At 46.1% G+C, this 13,150-nt stretch overlaps 1 protein-coding gene across 1 annotated transcript in view; it reads left to right on the forward strand.

The window, feature by feature from the left end:
* SCYL2 (SCY1 like pseudokinase 2) overlaps positions 1 to 13,150 on the forward strand; it is an 83,154-nt gene that overhangs the window by 18,513 nt on the left and 51,491 nt on the right. The window contains exon 5 of the mRNA XM_088465545.1: positions 10,853 to 11,002. Within this exon, the coding sequence (XP_088321671.1) occupies positions 10,853 to 11,002 (150 nt within the window). The remainder of the gene's footprint in view (positions 1 to 10,852; positions 11,003 to 13,150) is intronic.

Raw genomic sequence — 13,150 nt, forward strand, 5'->3', positions numbered from 1 at the left:
CCAGCAGTCTGTGGTGTCGTCACCCATGCAGGGGTTCCCACGACAATTGGTGGTACCCCACAGTCTCCCTATTTCCCCGCTCCCGGGTTCTCAGGAGCCAGCGTGGGTTAACTCCCTGACGAGTTCTGTACAGCACTTGTCGGATGTGTTGCAAGGGGAGTCTGTGATGCGGCCTCATAAAAGGCCGGTGGCGTCTCTGTCCGCTCCTTATGAGGATGACGAAGGGACGTCTGATGATGGGGAGATTCTAGATCCTTACGATCAGGAACCTCTCCATACTAAGGACGCTGATGCTAAGTCCAAAGTATATATTCCTGGACTTATTCGGGCGGTCCGCACAGCCTTGGTGATTGAGGACGAAGTTCCCCCAGCGGCTAAATCTAAGTATGCCTTTTTCAAAGATGTGAAGGGCGATGCCACAGTCTTTCCTCTTTCGGGTCAGTTGGTGGACCATTTAGAGGAGGCGTGGAAACAACCTGGCAAAAGATACCAGCCGCAGAGACGCCTGGCGGTGGCTTATCCGTTCGCGGATAATTATTTTGCTAAGTGGGAATCCCCTCCACAGGTGGATTCTCACGTGACCCGTCTTGTCCGTAGTGCCACATTGCCGATGCCATCCATGTCCTCCCTTAAGGATGCTACGGACCGCAAGGTAGAAATCTGCCTGAAGTCCGCTTATTCCCTTGCAGGGGGGGCAGCACGGCCGGCTATGGCCATTTGCTGGGTTGCCAGAGCGATGGAGCGCTGGGCGGATTCATTAGAGGCATCTTTTGAATCCGACTGTCCGGCCGAACAGGCGGAGTTGATTGGCAATCTCCGTGATTCGGCCACCTACATCAACGAGGCGGCTCTAGACATTAGTACTCTGGTGTCTAGAATTTCTTCAGCAGCGGTGGCTGCTCGTCGCACCTTGTGGCTGCGATCCTGGAAGGCGGACGCAGATTCCAAGAAAGGTCTGGAAGCGTTGCCGTTTACCGGAGAAGTTCTCTTCGGTCCGGATCTGGATAAGATTGTGGCCACGCTGGCGGCAGCCAAATCTGCTTGTCTCCCGTCGGCCGCTGCTCCTTCTGGTTCGGGACCATCGTCCTTTCGGTCATCTAGGGCCCAGGGCAGGCCCAAACCACAGTCGTTTCCTCGTCAGGCTGGCCCTAAGAAATCGGTCAAGCCCCGGAAGCAGGCATGGAGTACCAGACGTCCGGCCCCCAAGCCAGATGACAAGCCTGCGGCCTGACGGTCCGGGCCTCCCTTTGGGGGATCCCAGGGTGGGAGGCCGCCTGCTACAGTTCGCCCAGTGTTGGTCGACCACTACGACAGACACTTGGGTTCTGGAGGTGGTTTCCCACGGATACGCCCTCTCCTTCCGGCACAGACCCCCGGCTCGCTTCTTCACCACGGGTCTCCCATCAGACCGGAACAAGGCTACGGAGCTGCGGAAGGTATTGCACACTATGCTCCAGGCTGGAGTTATAGTGGCTGTTCCATTCTCCCAGAGGGGCCAGGGTTTCTATTCAAATCTATTTTTGGTACAGAAACCCAATGGGTCATATCGTCCGATTCTCAACCTCAAAGCACTCAACAAGTCTTTGCGGGTCCCGAAGTTTCGGATGGAGACCCTACGGTCCATCATTCTGGCGCTGGAACCTGGGGACTACTTGGTGTCATTAGACATACAGGACGCTTACCTGCATGTCCCTATTCTTTTGCGCCATCAACAGTTCCTCAGGTTTGCAATCCGCAGCGACCACTTCCAGTTTCGGGAGTTACCTTTTGGCCTGGCAACAGCACCACGTGTTTTCACCAAGGTGATGGCGGTCATGGCGGCTTCTCTGCGGCTGCAGGGAGTCCGCATGTTGCCGTATTTGGACGACCTGTTATTGGTGGCAGGATCTCCAGAGCTCCTGTTACGCCACTTGGACCTGACCATTGCACTGCTGCAACGGCACGGCTGGCTAATCAACTGGCAGAAGTCCACTCTAATCCCGTCTCGGAGGATTCTGCATCTTGGAGCCTTATTGGACTCGGGACAGCAAAGGATCTTCGTGACGGAGGACAAGATCTCTGCTTTACAGTCAAGGGTGCGCAGTTGCCTGCACAGCCGCCGGGTGTCCTTACACTCGGCGATGAGGTTACTGGGCTCCATGGTGTCGGTGTTCGACATGGTGGAATACGCCCAGTTTCACTCCAGACCTCTGCAGCACCTGATCCTGTCCAAGTGGAACGGGCTGACTCAGTCTCTGAAGTCCCAGACGATTGTGCTCACCCAGGAGGTTCGCCTGTCCCTTGCGTGGTGGTTACAGACGACCCACCTCAACAAGGGACGTCCGTTCTGGGTTCCAAATTGGGTCCTGTTGACAACGGACGCCAGTCTTCGGGGCTGGGGAGCAGTTTCGGGTCCACACTTGTTCCAGGGCAGGTGGACGCCGACAGAAGCGGAGCTTCCAATAAATATCTTGGAACTCCGTGCGGTCTTCAATGCTCTCCAGCAGGCACAGCGGTTTCTCCAGGGTCGCCCGGTGCAGGTCCAGTCGGACAACGCTACCACCGTGGCCTACATAAACAGGCAAGGAGGAACTCGCAGTCGGGCGGCTCTCGTAGAGGTCTCTCGGATCCTGGTTTGGGCGGAGCGCAATCTTCCGGCCATATCAGCGGTCTTCATCCCGGGAGTGCTAAATTGGGAGGCGGACTTTCTAAGTCGCCAGGACGTTCATCCGGGGGAATGGTCCCTGCACCCGGACGTTTTTCAACTACTGGTGGACAGGTGGGGTCTTCCAGAAATCTACCTCATGGCGTCCCGGCACAACAACAAGTTGCCGGTGTACGGGTCTCGCACAAGAGACGAAGGGGCGTCTCTGGTGGATGCTCTGTCCGTCCGGTGGACGTTCCGGTTCGCATACCTGTTCCCTCCGGTCTCCCTTCTTCCACGGGTAATCCGGAAATTCAAACAGGAAGGAGGGACGCTCCTGTTGATAGCTCCCGCGTGGCCCAGACGGCACTGGTTCTCAGACCTTCAGGGTCTGTCCGTGGACAGTCCTCTGCGGTTGCCGCTACGACCGGACCTTCTGTCTCAGGGTCCTTGCCTTCACCCGGACCTGACTCGGCTGTCTTTGACGGCGTGGCTGTTGAGACGGCCATGCTGAGGTCCCGGGGGTTTTCCAGCTCTGTGGTGCGTACCATGTTACGAGCTCGGAAACCATCTTCCGCGAGGATATACCATCGCGTGTGGCATACGTTCTTCCAGTGGTGTCGACCGAGAGGTTATGCACCGCGGGAGTTTCGTCTGTCTCGGATTCTCGCCTTCCTGCAAGCGGGACTAGATCATGGGCTTCGCCTTGCTTCTTTGAAGGTACAGGTTTCGGCCCTATCTGTCTGGTTTCACCGTAGGATTGCTACAATCCCGGATGTGCGCACCTTTATGCAGGGTGTTCTCCGCATTCAGCCGCCCTTTGTTCCACCTGTGGCGCCTTGGGATTTGGCTGTGGTCCTGAGGGCTCTCCAAGGACCGCCGTTTGAACCACTGGGCTCAGTGGATCTTAAATGGCTAACAGCTAAGACTGTTTTCCTTCTGGCCATTGCTTCGGCCAGACGTGTTTCTGAGTTAGGGGCTCTTTCTTGTAGACCCCCTTTCTTGGTTTTTTATGGGAACAGGGCAGTACTCCGCACTCGGCCCGAGTTTCTTCCCAAAGTTGTTTCCCAGTTTCATGTTAACGAGGAAATAGTTGTTCCGGCCTTTAACTCACCGGGTCTTTCCGTGGGTGAGGCCTCTTTGGATGTTGTGCGGGCCTTAAGGACTTATGTTGACCGCACTTCTTCGTTTAGGAAGTCGGACGCTTTGTTTGTCCTCTATGGCTTCCGTAAAAAGGGTTGGCCTGCTTCAAAGCAAACTTTGGCAGCCTGGATCCGTATGGCTATTTCTGAAGCTTATCTTCATGAAGGCCTACCGGTCCCTCCTTCTCTGAAGGCTCATTCCACTAGGTCTGTGGGTCCTTCGTGGGCAGCTCGACGTGGTGCCTCGGCAGTTCAGATCTGCAAGGCTGCTACGTGGTCTTCTGTCCATACCTTCGTGAGGTATTACAGGTTTGACACCTTCGCCTCTCAGGATGCTTCCTTCGGGCAGCGGATTCTCCTTTCTCCACCCTTAAAGGATACTGCTTTGGGACATCCCCAAGGTATCCTGTGGATACCCTATGGACCCTGAAGTAGAAAATATGAGATATGGTAAGAACTTACCCTTGTTATCTCTATTTCTACGAAGTCCATAGGGTTCCACAGGACTCCCGCCCTGTCGCACCTGTGCTGCAGATGGGCTTTGCTCTGGTCACCGGTTTTCCGTCTCCCTCTGGTGAGAATGTGATTCTTGTATGTGTCCAGATCTTTGTTCTCTCTCTTCCTTCTCCTCCTCCGGCCTATGGCTTGGTAACTAACTGAGGTGCCTTGGCCCGGGGGCGGGGTATAGGAGGGGGACCTAGTGCATCCTGGGAGGCTGAAAGCTTAACTCTTTGGTGCCCTGCGACTGACGTCACACCTATACCCCAAGGTATCCTGTGGAACCCTATGGACTTCGTAGAAATAGAGATAACAAGGGTAAGTTCTTACCATATCTCATATTATTTGTATAGCTGCCGACTATAGTTCAGGTAACTGCAGACGGTTACTATCAGAGTAATGTTTAATTACTGCAGTGTAATGATGTCCTCCCTGAACTGTAGAATGCAGATATACAAATGAGGTGTTTGCTTTGTGTAATATAATAACCTCATTCAATACAGAAGTACATTACATTAGTTATAATAGATATGTTCTCATTTTCTACTTTAGAGACAAGACTTTATTTGCAAGCAATCCCTTTAACTGCAAGTGGCTATTGTGAGAAAGCTGTAGTATAACCATCTCCATTCTAGACTGGCTGTTATATATTCTATACAAAACAGTAGTTGCTTATTGTTTGTTGTACAAAAATCCGAGACTATTATAAATAATATGTTAAAATCTGTTACGTGGCTATTGTGGGATGTCGTTTATAGACCGACGGCCTAAATGCCGCCGGTCTATATCCCGACAGCAGAAACCCGACAAGGGCCTTTTAAAATAGGCGTCGAAAACCAACGCTTATCTTAATCCCGACGCCGGAATGCGGAAGGACGCCGGACCGATTGAGGGAAGTCTCACCGTACTTAGCACTTGCGGGGGGGAGGGTAGGTTTTGGGTCCTTACTGTACATACTCCATCGGGATTGTCCTCTGTCAGGCTTCCGGCGTCTGCATTTCATCCCAGAGGCTGTTGAGCTGCCGGGATTTCATATCCAACCAGCTATAGTATATCGCATTTACTATTTTATACACTTTAAATCTTAAAATGGCCATAACAATTTTAGGAATTAGGATTGGCGAGTTAATTGGCTACAAATACAAGATTATTACTACGCTACTGATACCTTCTGGAAATACCAAATTCTGGAAAGCATCTCTCTCCCTCTCTCCCTCTCTCCCTCCTTTTGCTTATACACATAATGCTACACCCATGCAGTACACATACATACCACCACATACACACACACCATTCATACAGTACTGTATACACAAATTAATAGATGCTACTTATCAAGTAGTCATTATAGAACACTTTACACAGTACCCGGCTTTATGAGCCAGCAGCTCCTCGTGTAGTCTGGGGGCGGAGCTTGTGAATGTGAGTGACAGGCTCAGTCAGGCCCGCTGGATATGGAGAGAGCTGAAGGGAGGTGGCACTGCCTGCACGGATCTGCAAGGGAGATCAGGACTCAGGTGAGAGTGCTGGAGCCGGAGGACGGCTGCTGGCAGTCTGTGACAGGAAAACGTATTTTACCTGTCAAAACCTGGAGCTGCAGCTCCATCTGTCCCATTGTTAATCCGGCCCTGGTATGAGCGCGAAGTGATCGGAAATAATCCAACATTATCAACGTGTGATTGTGCTGCTTTCTTACATTCCAAATTGTCAACAAGTTTCCTGAAAACTCCAGTTAGTCAAAAATGCCCAAAAAGAACTGTGAGTTAAGTGTGGAAACACGTGCTCAAATCATTGTTTTGAGGGAAGAAGGTTGTTATTTGCTGCAAATCCTCAAACTGTTGAAGGTATCCATTGGGGCCGTGCGTCTGGCTATTGAACGAAAGTCAAAAACCAGTCAAAATGTTACAAGAAAATGAACTAGTCGTCCAAAAACAACAACTGTTCGTGAGGACAACTTCACTGTGACTACTAGCAAGCATAACAGACGTTAGGAAATAGGAAGGGAGCTGCAGAAGAGTCGTTCCCAGCCTGTGTCCAATAGGACGGTGGCCAGGCGCTTGCAGGAATATGGCCTTTAGTGTTAGGGTTTCAGTAAGAAAACCACTTCTACATCAATATTCTCCCCAGGCTGTTTTCTGCGGGCGCATCGCCCGGCAGAAACAGCCTGCCACCCGGCTCTTTTCACCGCCGACTCCCGCTGTAGAACGCTGGCCTCTGAAGTGACCGGAGGCTAAAGAAGCCTCCGATCACTTCAGAGGCCAGCATTCCCAGTGATGCACTGCGCGGGTGACGTTACCCGCGACGTGAGGAGCCTGCCTCGCACGCCTGCTGGATCTAGTTAGATCCAGTCAACGCGAGGCAGCGGCGAGCGGGCGAGCGGCCAGCAGAGAAAAGGTAAGTGCCAGGACCAGGACCAGCTTGGGGGCACTGCATCAAGGGGCCAGCCTGGGGACACTGCATCAAGGGGCCAGCCTGGGGACACTGCATCAAGGGGCCAGCCTGGGGACACTGCATCAAGGGGCCAGCCTGGGGACACTGCATCAAGGGGCCAGCCTGGGGACACTGCATCAAGGGGCCAGCCTGGGGGCACTGCATAAAGGGGCCAGCCTGGGGGCACTGCATAAAGGGGCCAGCCTGGGGGCACTGCATAAAGGGGCCAGCCTGGGGGCACTGCATAAGGGGCCAGTCTGGGGGCACTATTTAAGCCTGGGAGCGCTACATAAGGGACCAGTCTGCGGGCACTACTTCAGCCAGGGTAAAGGGCAAAGCTAAACGACAGGGGGCAATGTATAAAGGGGAAAACTACAGGGGGTACTGTATAAAGGGCACTTCTGACTGAGAGTCAGTGGGGGAGCAGCCTGAGACATGTCGGGCTGGATTGGTCTGGGAGATACCTCTTTTCCCGGCGCGAGCATAATTGCGAAGACCCCCACCCGGCTACTTTTGGATGCCACCCGGCTTGAAAAAGTTTATCTGGAGAACACTGTACGTGCTACAAATGTAGCAAAAAGGTACGCATGGGCTAAGAAGCATAAGAATTGGACTGAGGAACAGTAAAAGAGGCTGCTTTGGACCGACTAATCGAAATTTTTACTTTTTGTCTCGCATCACCGGGCTTTTGTGCGTCATCGTCCAGGTGAGCGCTTTTTCCCAGACTGTGTAGCGCCAACAGTTAAGTATGGAGGAGGCAATGTGATGGTTTGGGGATGATTCACGGGCAACCAAGTTGATGAGTTAGTTAGAATCGACGGAATAATGGATCAAAAGGTGTACCATAACATATGTGTGTTATGCGCTTCCCGGAAGGCGACTTGTGGGTCAAAACCTCGTTTTCCAAGAAGATAACAATCCAAAACATACGTCCAAGTTGTGTACTAATTATTTGCAAAAGAAAAAGATGCTCAAGTCGTAACAAAAATGGAATTGCCATCTCAATCACCAGATGTTTCTCCCATCGAGCTTTTGTGGGAAGAGCTAGACAGGGAAGTCCGAAAACAGATGCCTACCAACACTGAGGGCCTCTGGGAGGCTCTTCAAAAGCTGCTGGAGTCGAATGGATCGCCAAAAGCTGGAAAAATTAGTAAATAGGATGCCAAGGAAATGCAAAGCGCTTATCAAAGCTAAGGGTCGTCACTTCAATGAAAGTAGACTACTTAAAACTACCTAAATAAACTTGCCTAAGAGTCAAAACAAGTATTTTTTTTGTTTTTCCTTATTGTTCAAACAGTTGTTTATTTTGTAAACAAAGCCAATAAAACCGGTTTTATTTCGTTACTGTGTAGTTAAATTGAAAATATACCTGTGTGCTCCGACTTTTGACAAGTAGCGTGTGTGTGTGTGTGTGTGTGTGTGTGTGTGTGTGTAGCTACATGGCAGCATTTCCTATCAACAGTTTGGAGAAACTGGATCCATAATAGGAGCACTGTGACTCCGTTTATAGTAAACATTAATAAAAACACATACCCTAATTCATTATACATACTGTGTTTTGTTATGGTGTAACATAAGGGACACACACATTAGCGCGGACCTAACCTTTCCTATATCTATATCACACCCACATGGTAGATAAGTCAATATTAACAAAAATTTAGCACTCTGTTACTATATTTTACGAATGATTTCAATGATGTTAGAATAAATATTTTACAAGTGTTTTTTTTTTTTTTTATTTACATTTTGTAAATTTTTTTTTTTTTTTTACAAGTACACTACGATTAAACCGCTACTGCTCTGTCCATCTTTCTCTGTAATATTATTGGTTTTTAGTAACAGCATTCCCATATTAGACATATTTTATATAACAAGTGTTTACTCAGAATATAAATATAACATTATTGTTTGAAGCTTTCTTTGCTTATACAGCAGCAATTTCCAGTACATCTTTTTCTTGTAAAAAATAGTAACAAGATAAAAACCTGGTCCCTTTCTTCCATCCTATGCAAATTTATGATGTAATACATTATTCCATTCACAGATTGCCAGCTGGATTATCTTCTTTTAAAATATATATATTTTCACACATACTTTTACTCTTATTTCTTCTAAAGCAGATGCTCTTGATACAGTGGTTATAAAGGAGTATTCAACCCTATGGCATTTTACTTTATATTTCTTACATCATGGAAACAAAATGTTCAGCATAGAGTACTCCTATTGTCCATTTAAAACAAACACACTTAATTTTTTCTCAGTTAATTACAAATTGAGAACAGCTGGTATTTGGGAGCATGATTATTCACATGACTACGCATAAATTGGAGGGTGCTGAATGAAACGAGGAGATGGAGCTTCACAACAGACAGCAGACCTATCACTCCAGAAGATAGAAGTCTACCACTGCAACATTAGCAAGATGAAGACTATCTTATACAGGCTATGGCAGTGGCTTATTGGCCACCCTTAGACTATGGCAGCAAGTACTGATTTCCATCTTGTCACATTGTAAGCACTCAGGGAGAGCAAGCTCAGTGATATATATGTGTGTGTGTATATGTATGTATGCATATATATGTATGTGTGTAAAAATATAGGCCGGTAGATAGCTGTTTAAATCTGTTGATCTATTGGAGTCTTTCATTCGGCACCCACCAATTTGTGTCTACATGATTTTGACTTGTAGTAATGACGTGCTTTCTCTCTCATTGTGAGTTTACCCAACTGACAGTGATTGCAAGAATACAAAGGTAAAAATATTTGTGTGTCCAATTTGCATCGTCCCTGTAAGCCTGCATACACACGTAAAGATTTTCTGTCCAACCATCCAACTAGTTGATTGGTTGGAATGAAAATCTGGTAACGTATGGCAGTAAATGATGATCAGCAATTTGCTCCTAAATGCCAGAAAACAGATGAAAATGGTCGTCAGACAAGTTTGTTAAATGTTTGATCTAAACAATTTGTTCAAACAACCGTTTTTGTCCATTTTCCGGCGTCTGGGAGAAAATTGCTGATCATCAGTTACTCCCATACGTTACCAGATTTTCATTCCAACCAATCAACTAGTCGGATGGTTGGACAGAAAATATTTCCGTGTGTATGCAGCTTAAAGCCAGCTCAGTGTTTTTTTTTTTGTTGTTTTTTTTCTTTTATACGTTTTTAGTGTATATTGCATTTTTGGGGAAAACCAATGACAGCCTTCTAATGGAGAAAGCTAGTAGATACCCTGGTAGACTCATGGTAGTAATTGCAGCTAAAGATGCTTTTATTAAGTGTATGAGGAAGGAGTATGCTGATATAATCTGTTGTCTGTTTTTAAATTTTGGAGAAAACTTGTTTGTTACAATGATGCAATAAAATTTATATGTGATACATGTCATGGGGCAAATATGTTTTATAGCCAACACTAGGCGACCTGGGACAGACATCGTAATCGTACCGTCGTTCCCTATCCCCTGCAGTGCCTACACTGAATGATTAGTCGTTCAGTGTATACATACACCCTCCTACATCCCCGACCATGGTCAATCTGTCATTAACAGCAGATTGACTGGCATGTTCGGGCAATGATTGATGTCGGAAACGACCAGCGGGAGCATGCACCGCTGGTCGTTTTTGACACTTTAGTGCTCGATTTACGCATGTTTAATGGACGACCGAATGATAACTATGTCGTTATCGTTCAGTCGTCCATTAATATCTGCTAGTGGATGTGAGCCTTAACAGTTATTCATTAAATAAATCAGGACTGATATGTGTGGTCAATTTAGCAAAATTCAGACAACTGGGTTAAATATCTAAGTGTTTTGGTCTGACTCCTTCATATGTTCCTATTCGGTGAAGGTGTGGATTTTTAACAACCCTGAACATTTGTAGGAATCAGAAGATATCGTTTGGAGAAACCATATGTTAAAAATGAGACATTTTTTGGCTGCTGTGCTTGTTTCCTGGATCCCATGAGAGCCATATTTTTTTTTTTATTAATTCTCTATTATTGACCCATGTTTGTCTTGCATACACTTTTTATTTCAGTCTCATATAAATGTGGATTCTGTATGAGTTTGTCACTGCTAGTAGTATGCTGCGATAAGGGCTATTCCTGGTACTTAAACACGTTTCATAACCTACTGATATTTCTGTTTATTCCTAGGTTTCTGAAGGCTTGTCATTTTTACATAGCAGCGTAAAGATGATCCATTCTAACCTCACAACAGAAAATATAATATTAAATAAAAGTGGAGCTTGGAAAATAATGGGTTTTGACTTCTTCAATCCATCAATCAATCCATCAGAACAAGAGGTAATTTTGAAGAAATATTTGATGGGCAGAACTAACAATTTCACTAAATATCTTTGTTCGCCTTTTATAAGATATTGAAGCTTAATTTTAAAATCTTCTAATAACTCAAAGCTTTTTTTTTTTTTTAATTATTAATAATACATTATAATACTTGTTTATACAGCACCAGTCATATAAGCAGCTCTGTACAGAGAATATAAAATCTTTTACATTAGTCCCTGCTGCATTGGAGCTCCCTAGTCTTTTCTGCCCAATTCCCAGTATGCAATAAGTGGTATTGTATCTCATATATCAAACTCTCTTTTCCATATAAATTAGCAAGCTTGTTAGCGGGCCCTTTAAGCTCTCCTTCAGACAGTCAATACAAAGTCTTTTTTTTTTTTATCCGTTCATTTGATCTGGAGGACACTAGTATACCTGGGGGTGTAGAAAGCACCATACGAGGAGCAGGCACAAAATTCAATCTAAACTTGTGTGAATATTTCCTCCTCTCCCCATAGATCCTATCTGGGCATATAGGATATAAGTTTTACCTCTCTGCCTCACAGGCGTGGGCACTTATTCCCTGAACTGTATTTTTTTTTTTTTAACGTTCTCTATTTATTTTTATTTCACTTTGTTATTACGAAGTTCCCTAACGGCACATTGCTGCACGTCCGTTGTGCTTTCTCCCCTATATTCTGCAGGCTGCCGGAGGGGGGGGTCCTCAGTCACCATTGTTCTTTGTGGAACCCCATACCCCAGTTGTAAAGCAAGAGTCCAGCTACTTTTACCAAATATCTCCAAATTTCTCCAAATTTCTGCACCAAAATATCTACCAGATGCACAAATCTCTCATGTGCTGCATTACTATTAACCAATTTAATCCACTATCAATGTTCCCTTGTCAGCCATTCACAACCTAGCAATACATACCATAGCCAACATAAATAAATGTATTGTTATGTGGACTTATCAACCATATTGTCAAGATGAAGTCCAAACACACACACACACACACAGGCAGAGCTGACCTGTGTACCCAGCACTAGTCCTTCTGATGCCGGCTGATACTACTGCATCCCAAGAGCTCAGAAGTTCCAGGCATTGGTGCAAAAGATGCTAGAAGGTACCCAACTCCCCTCCACATTTTGGGCAGCATGAAACATGGCTACCCCCAAATATTGCTATATATGCCAGAGGCAAATATGCCCTATACATAATAAATGTGGTGTTAACCAAGACAAAAAAAAGACAGGCCAACACAGAAAACCATGACGTTTTGTTCAAAACAGGAAAAAACTAGCTGCATAGTGAAGTTCTTTCTGAAAGCTGATCTGTGTGAGTGTAAGTAACACATAATACAATAGCCATAATGTTGGTAGTGGTATATTACATGCCAGGGATAGATGAGGAGTACAAAGCTAATGTTGGTACAGCAGGGATGGGGATTAGCAGCCTTCTGCATTTGTTACTGGAGAATACATGACAGTGTAGTTATGCATTGCATTTATTTAATTCCTCTTCTGTCATATTCTCTACATGTATAGTAACTAATATGTAAGTTATCCCTGGCAGAAGTGGTCACTCTACATTTTCTTTGAAGGAATTAAATTATCCCTCACTGGGGGAGATTTAATAAAGCTTGGAGAGATATAAAATTGGAGATAAATAGCACCAACCAATCAGCTCCTAAATGTCACTTTACAGGCGGTGTTTGCAAAATGACAGTTAGGAGCTGATTGGTTGGTGCTATTTATCTCCAATTTTATCTCTCTCCAAGCTTTATTAAATCTCCCCCTTAAAGTTTTAAGGACTATTTCTGTCCAAAGAAGGGTATGGCAGTAAAAGTATTTTTGTGCACCTACTCCACAGCCCTGCTACCAATGTGACCAGACATTTTCAGAACACCAATACCAGTGTTTACCAAGCTAGAATATAACACAAAAATCAGTTTGCTAGACCAGCAAGATCTCTAGTGCTGGCCACACATGCAGTGATGTAACTTCCGATATCTGACATTTCAGCCTGTGACGTGAAAATATCCTCGGTGCCCGATAATATTCAGATGGAAATGGTACTGTTATGTATTGTACTTGTTCATAAATGCAGTCAGGACATGATCAGTATCTGCCTAAGTGTGGACATCTTATGAGGGTATTAACAGTG

Source organism: Taudactylus pleione, unplaced genomic scaffold (assembly GCF_031769625.1).
Source record: "Taudactylus pleione unplaced genomic scaffold, aTauple2 ptg001990l, whole genome shotgun sequence".
Classification (NCBI taxonomy): Eukaryota; Metazoa; Chordata; class Amphibia; order Anura; family Myobatrachidae; genus Taudactylus; species Taudactylus pleione.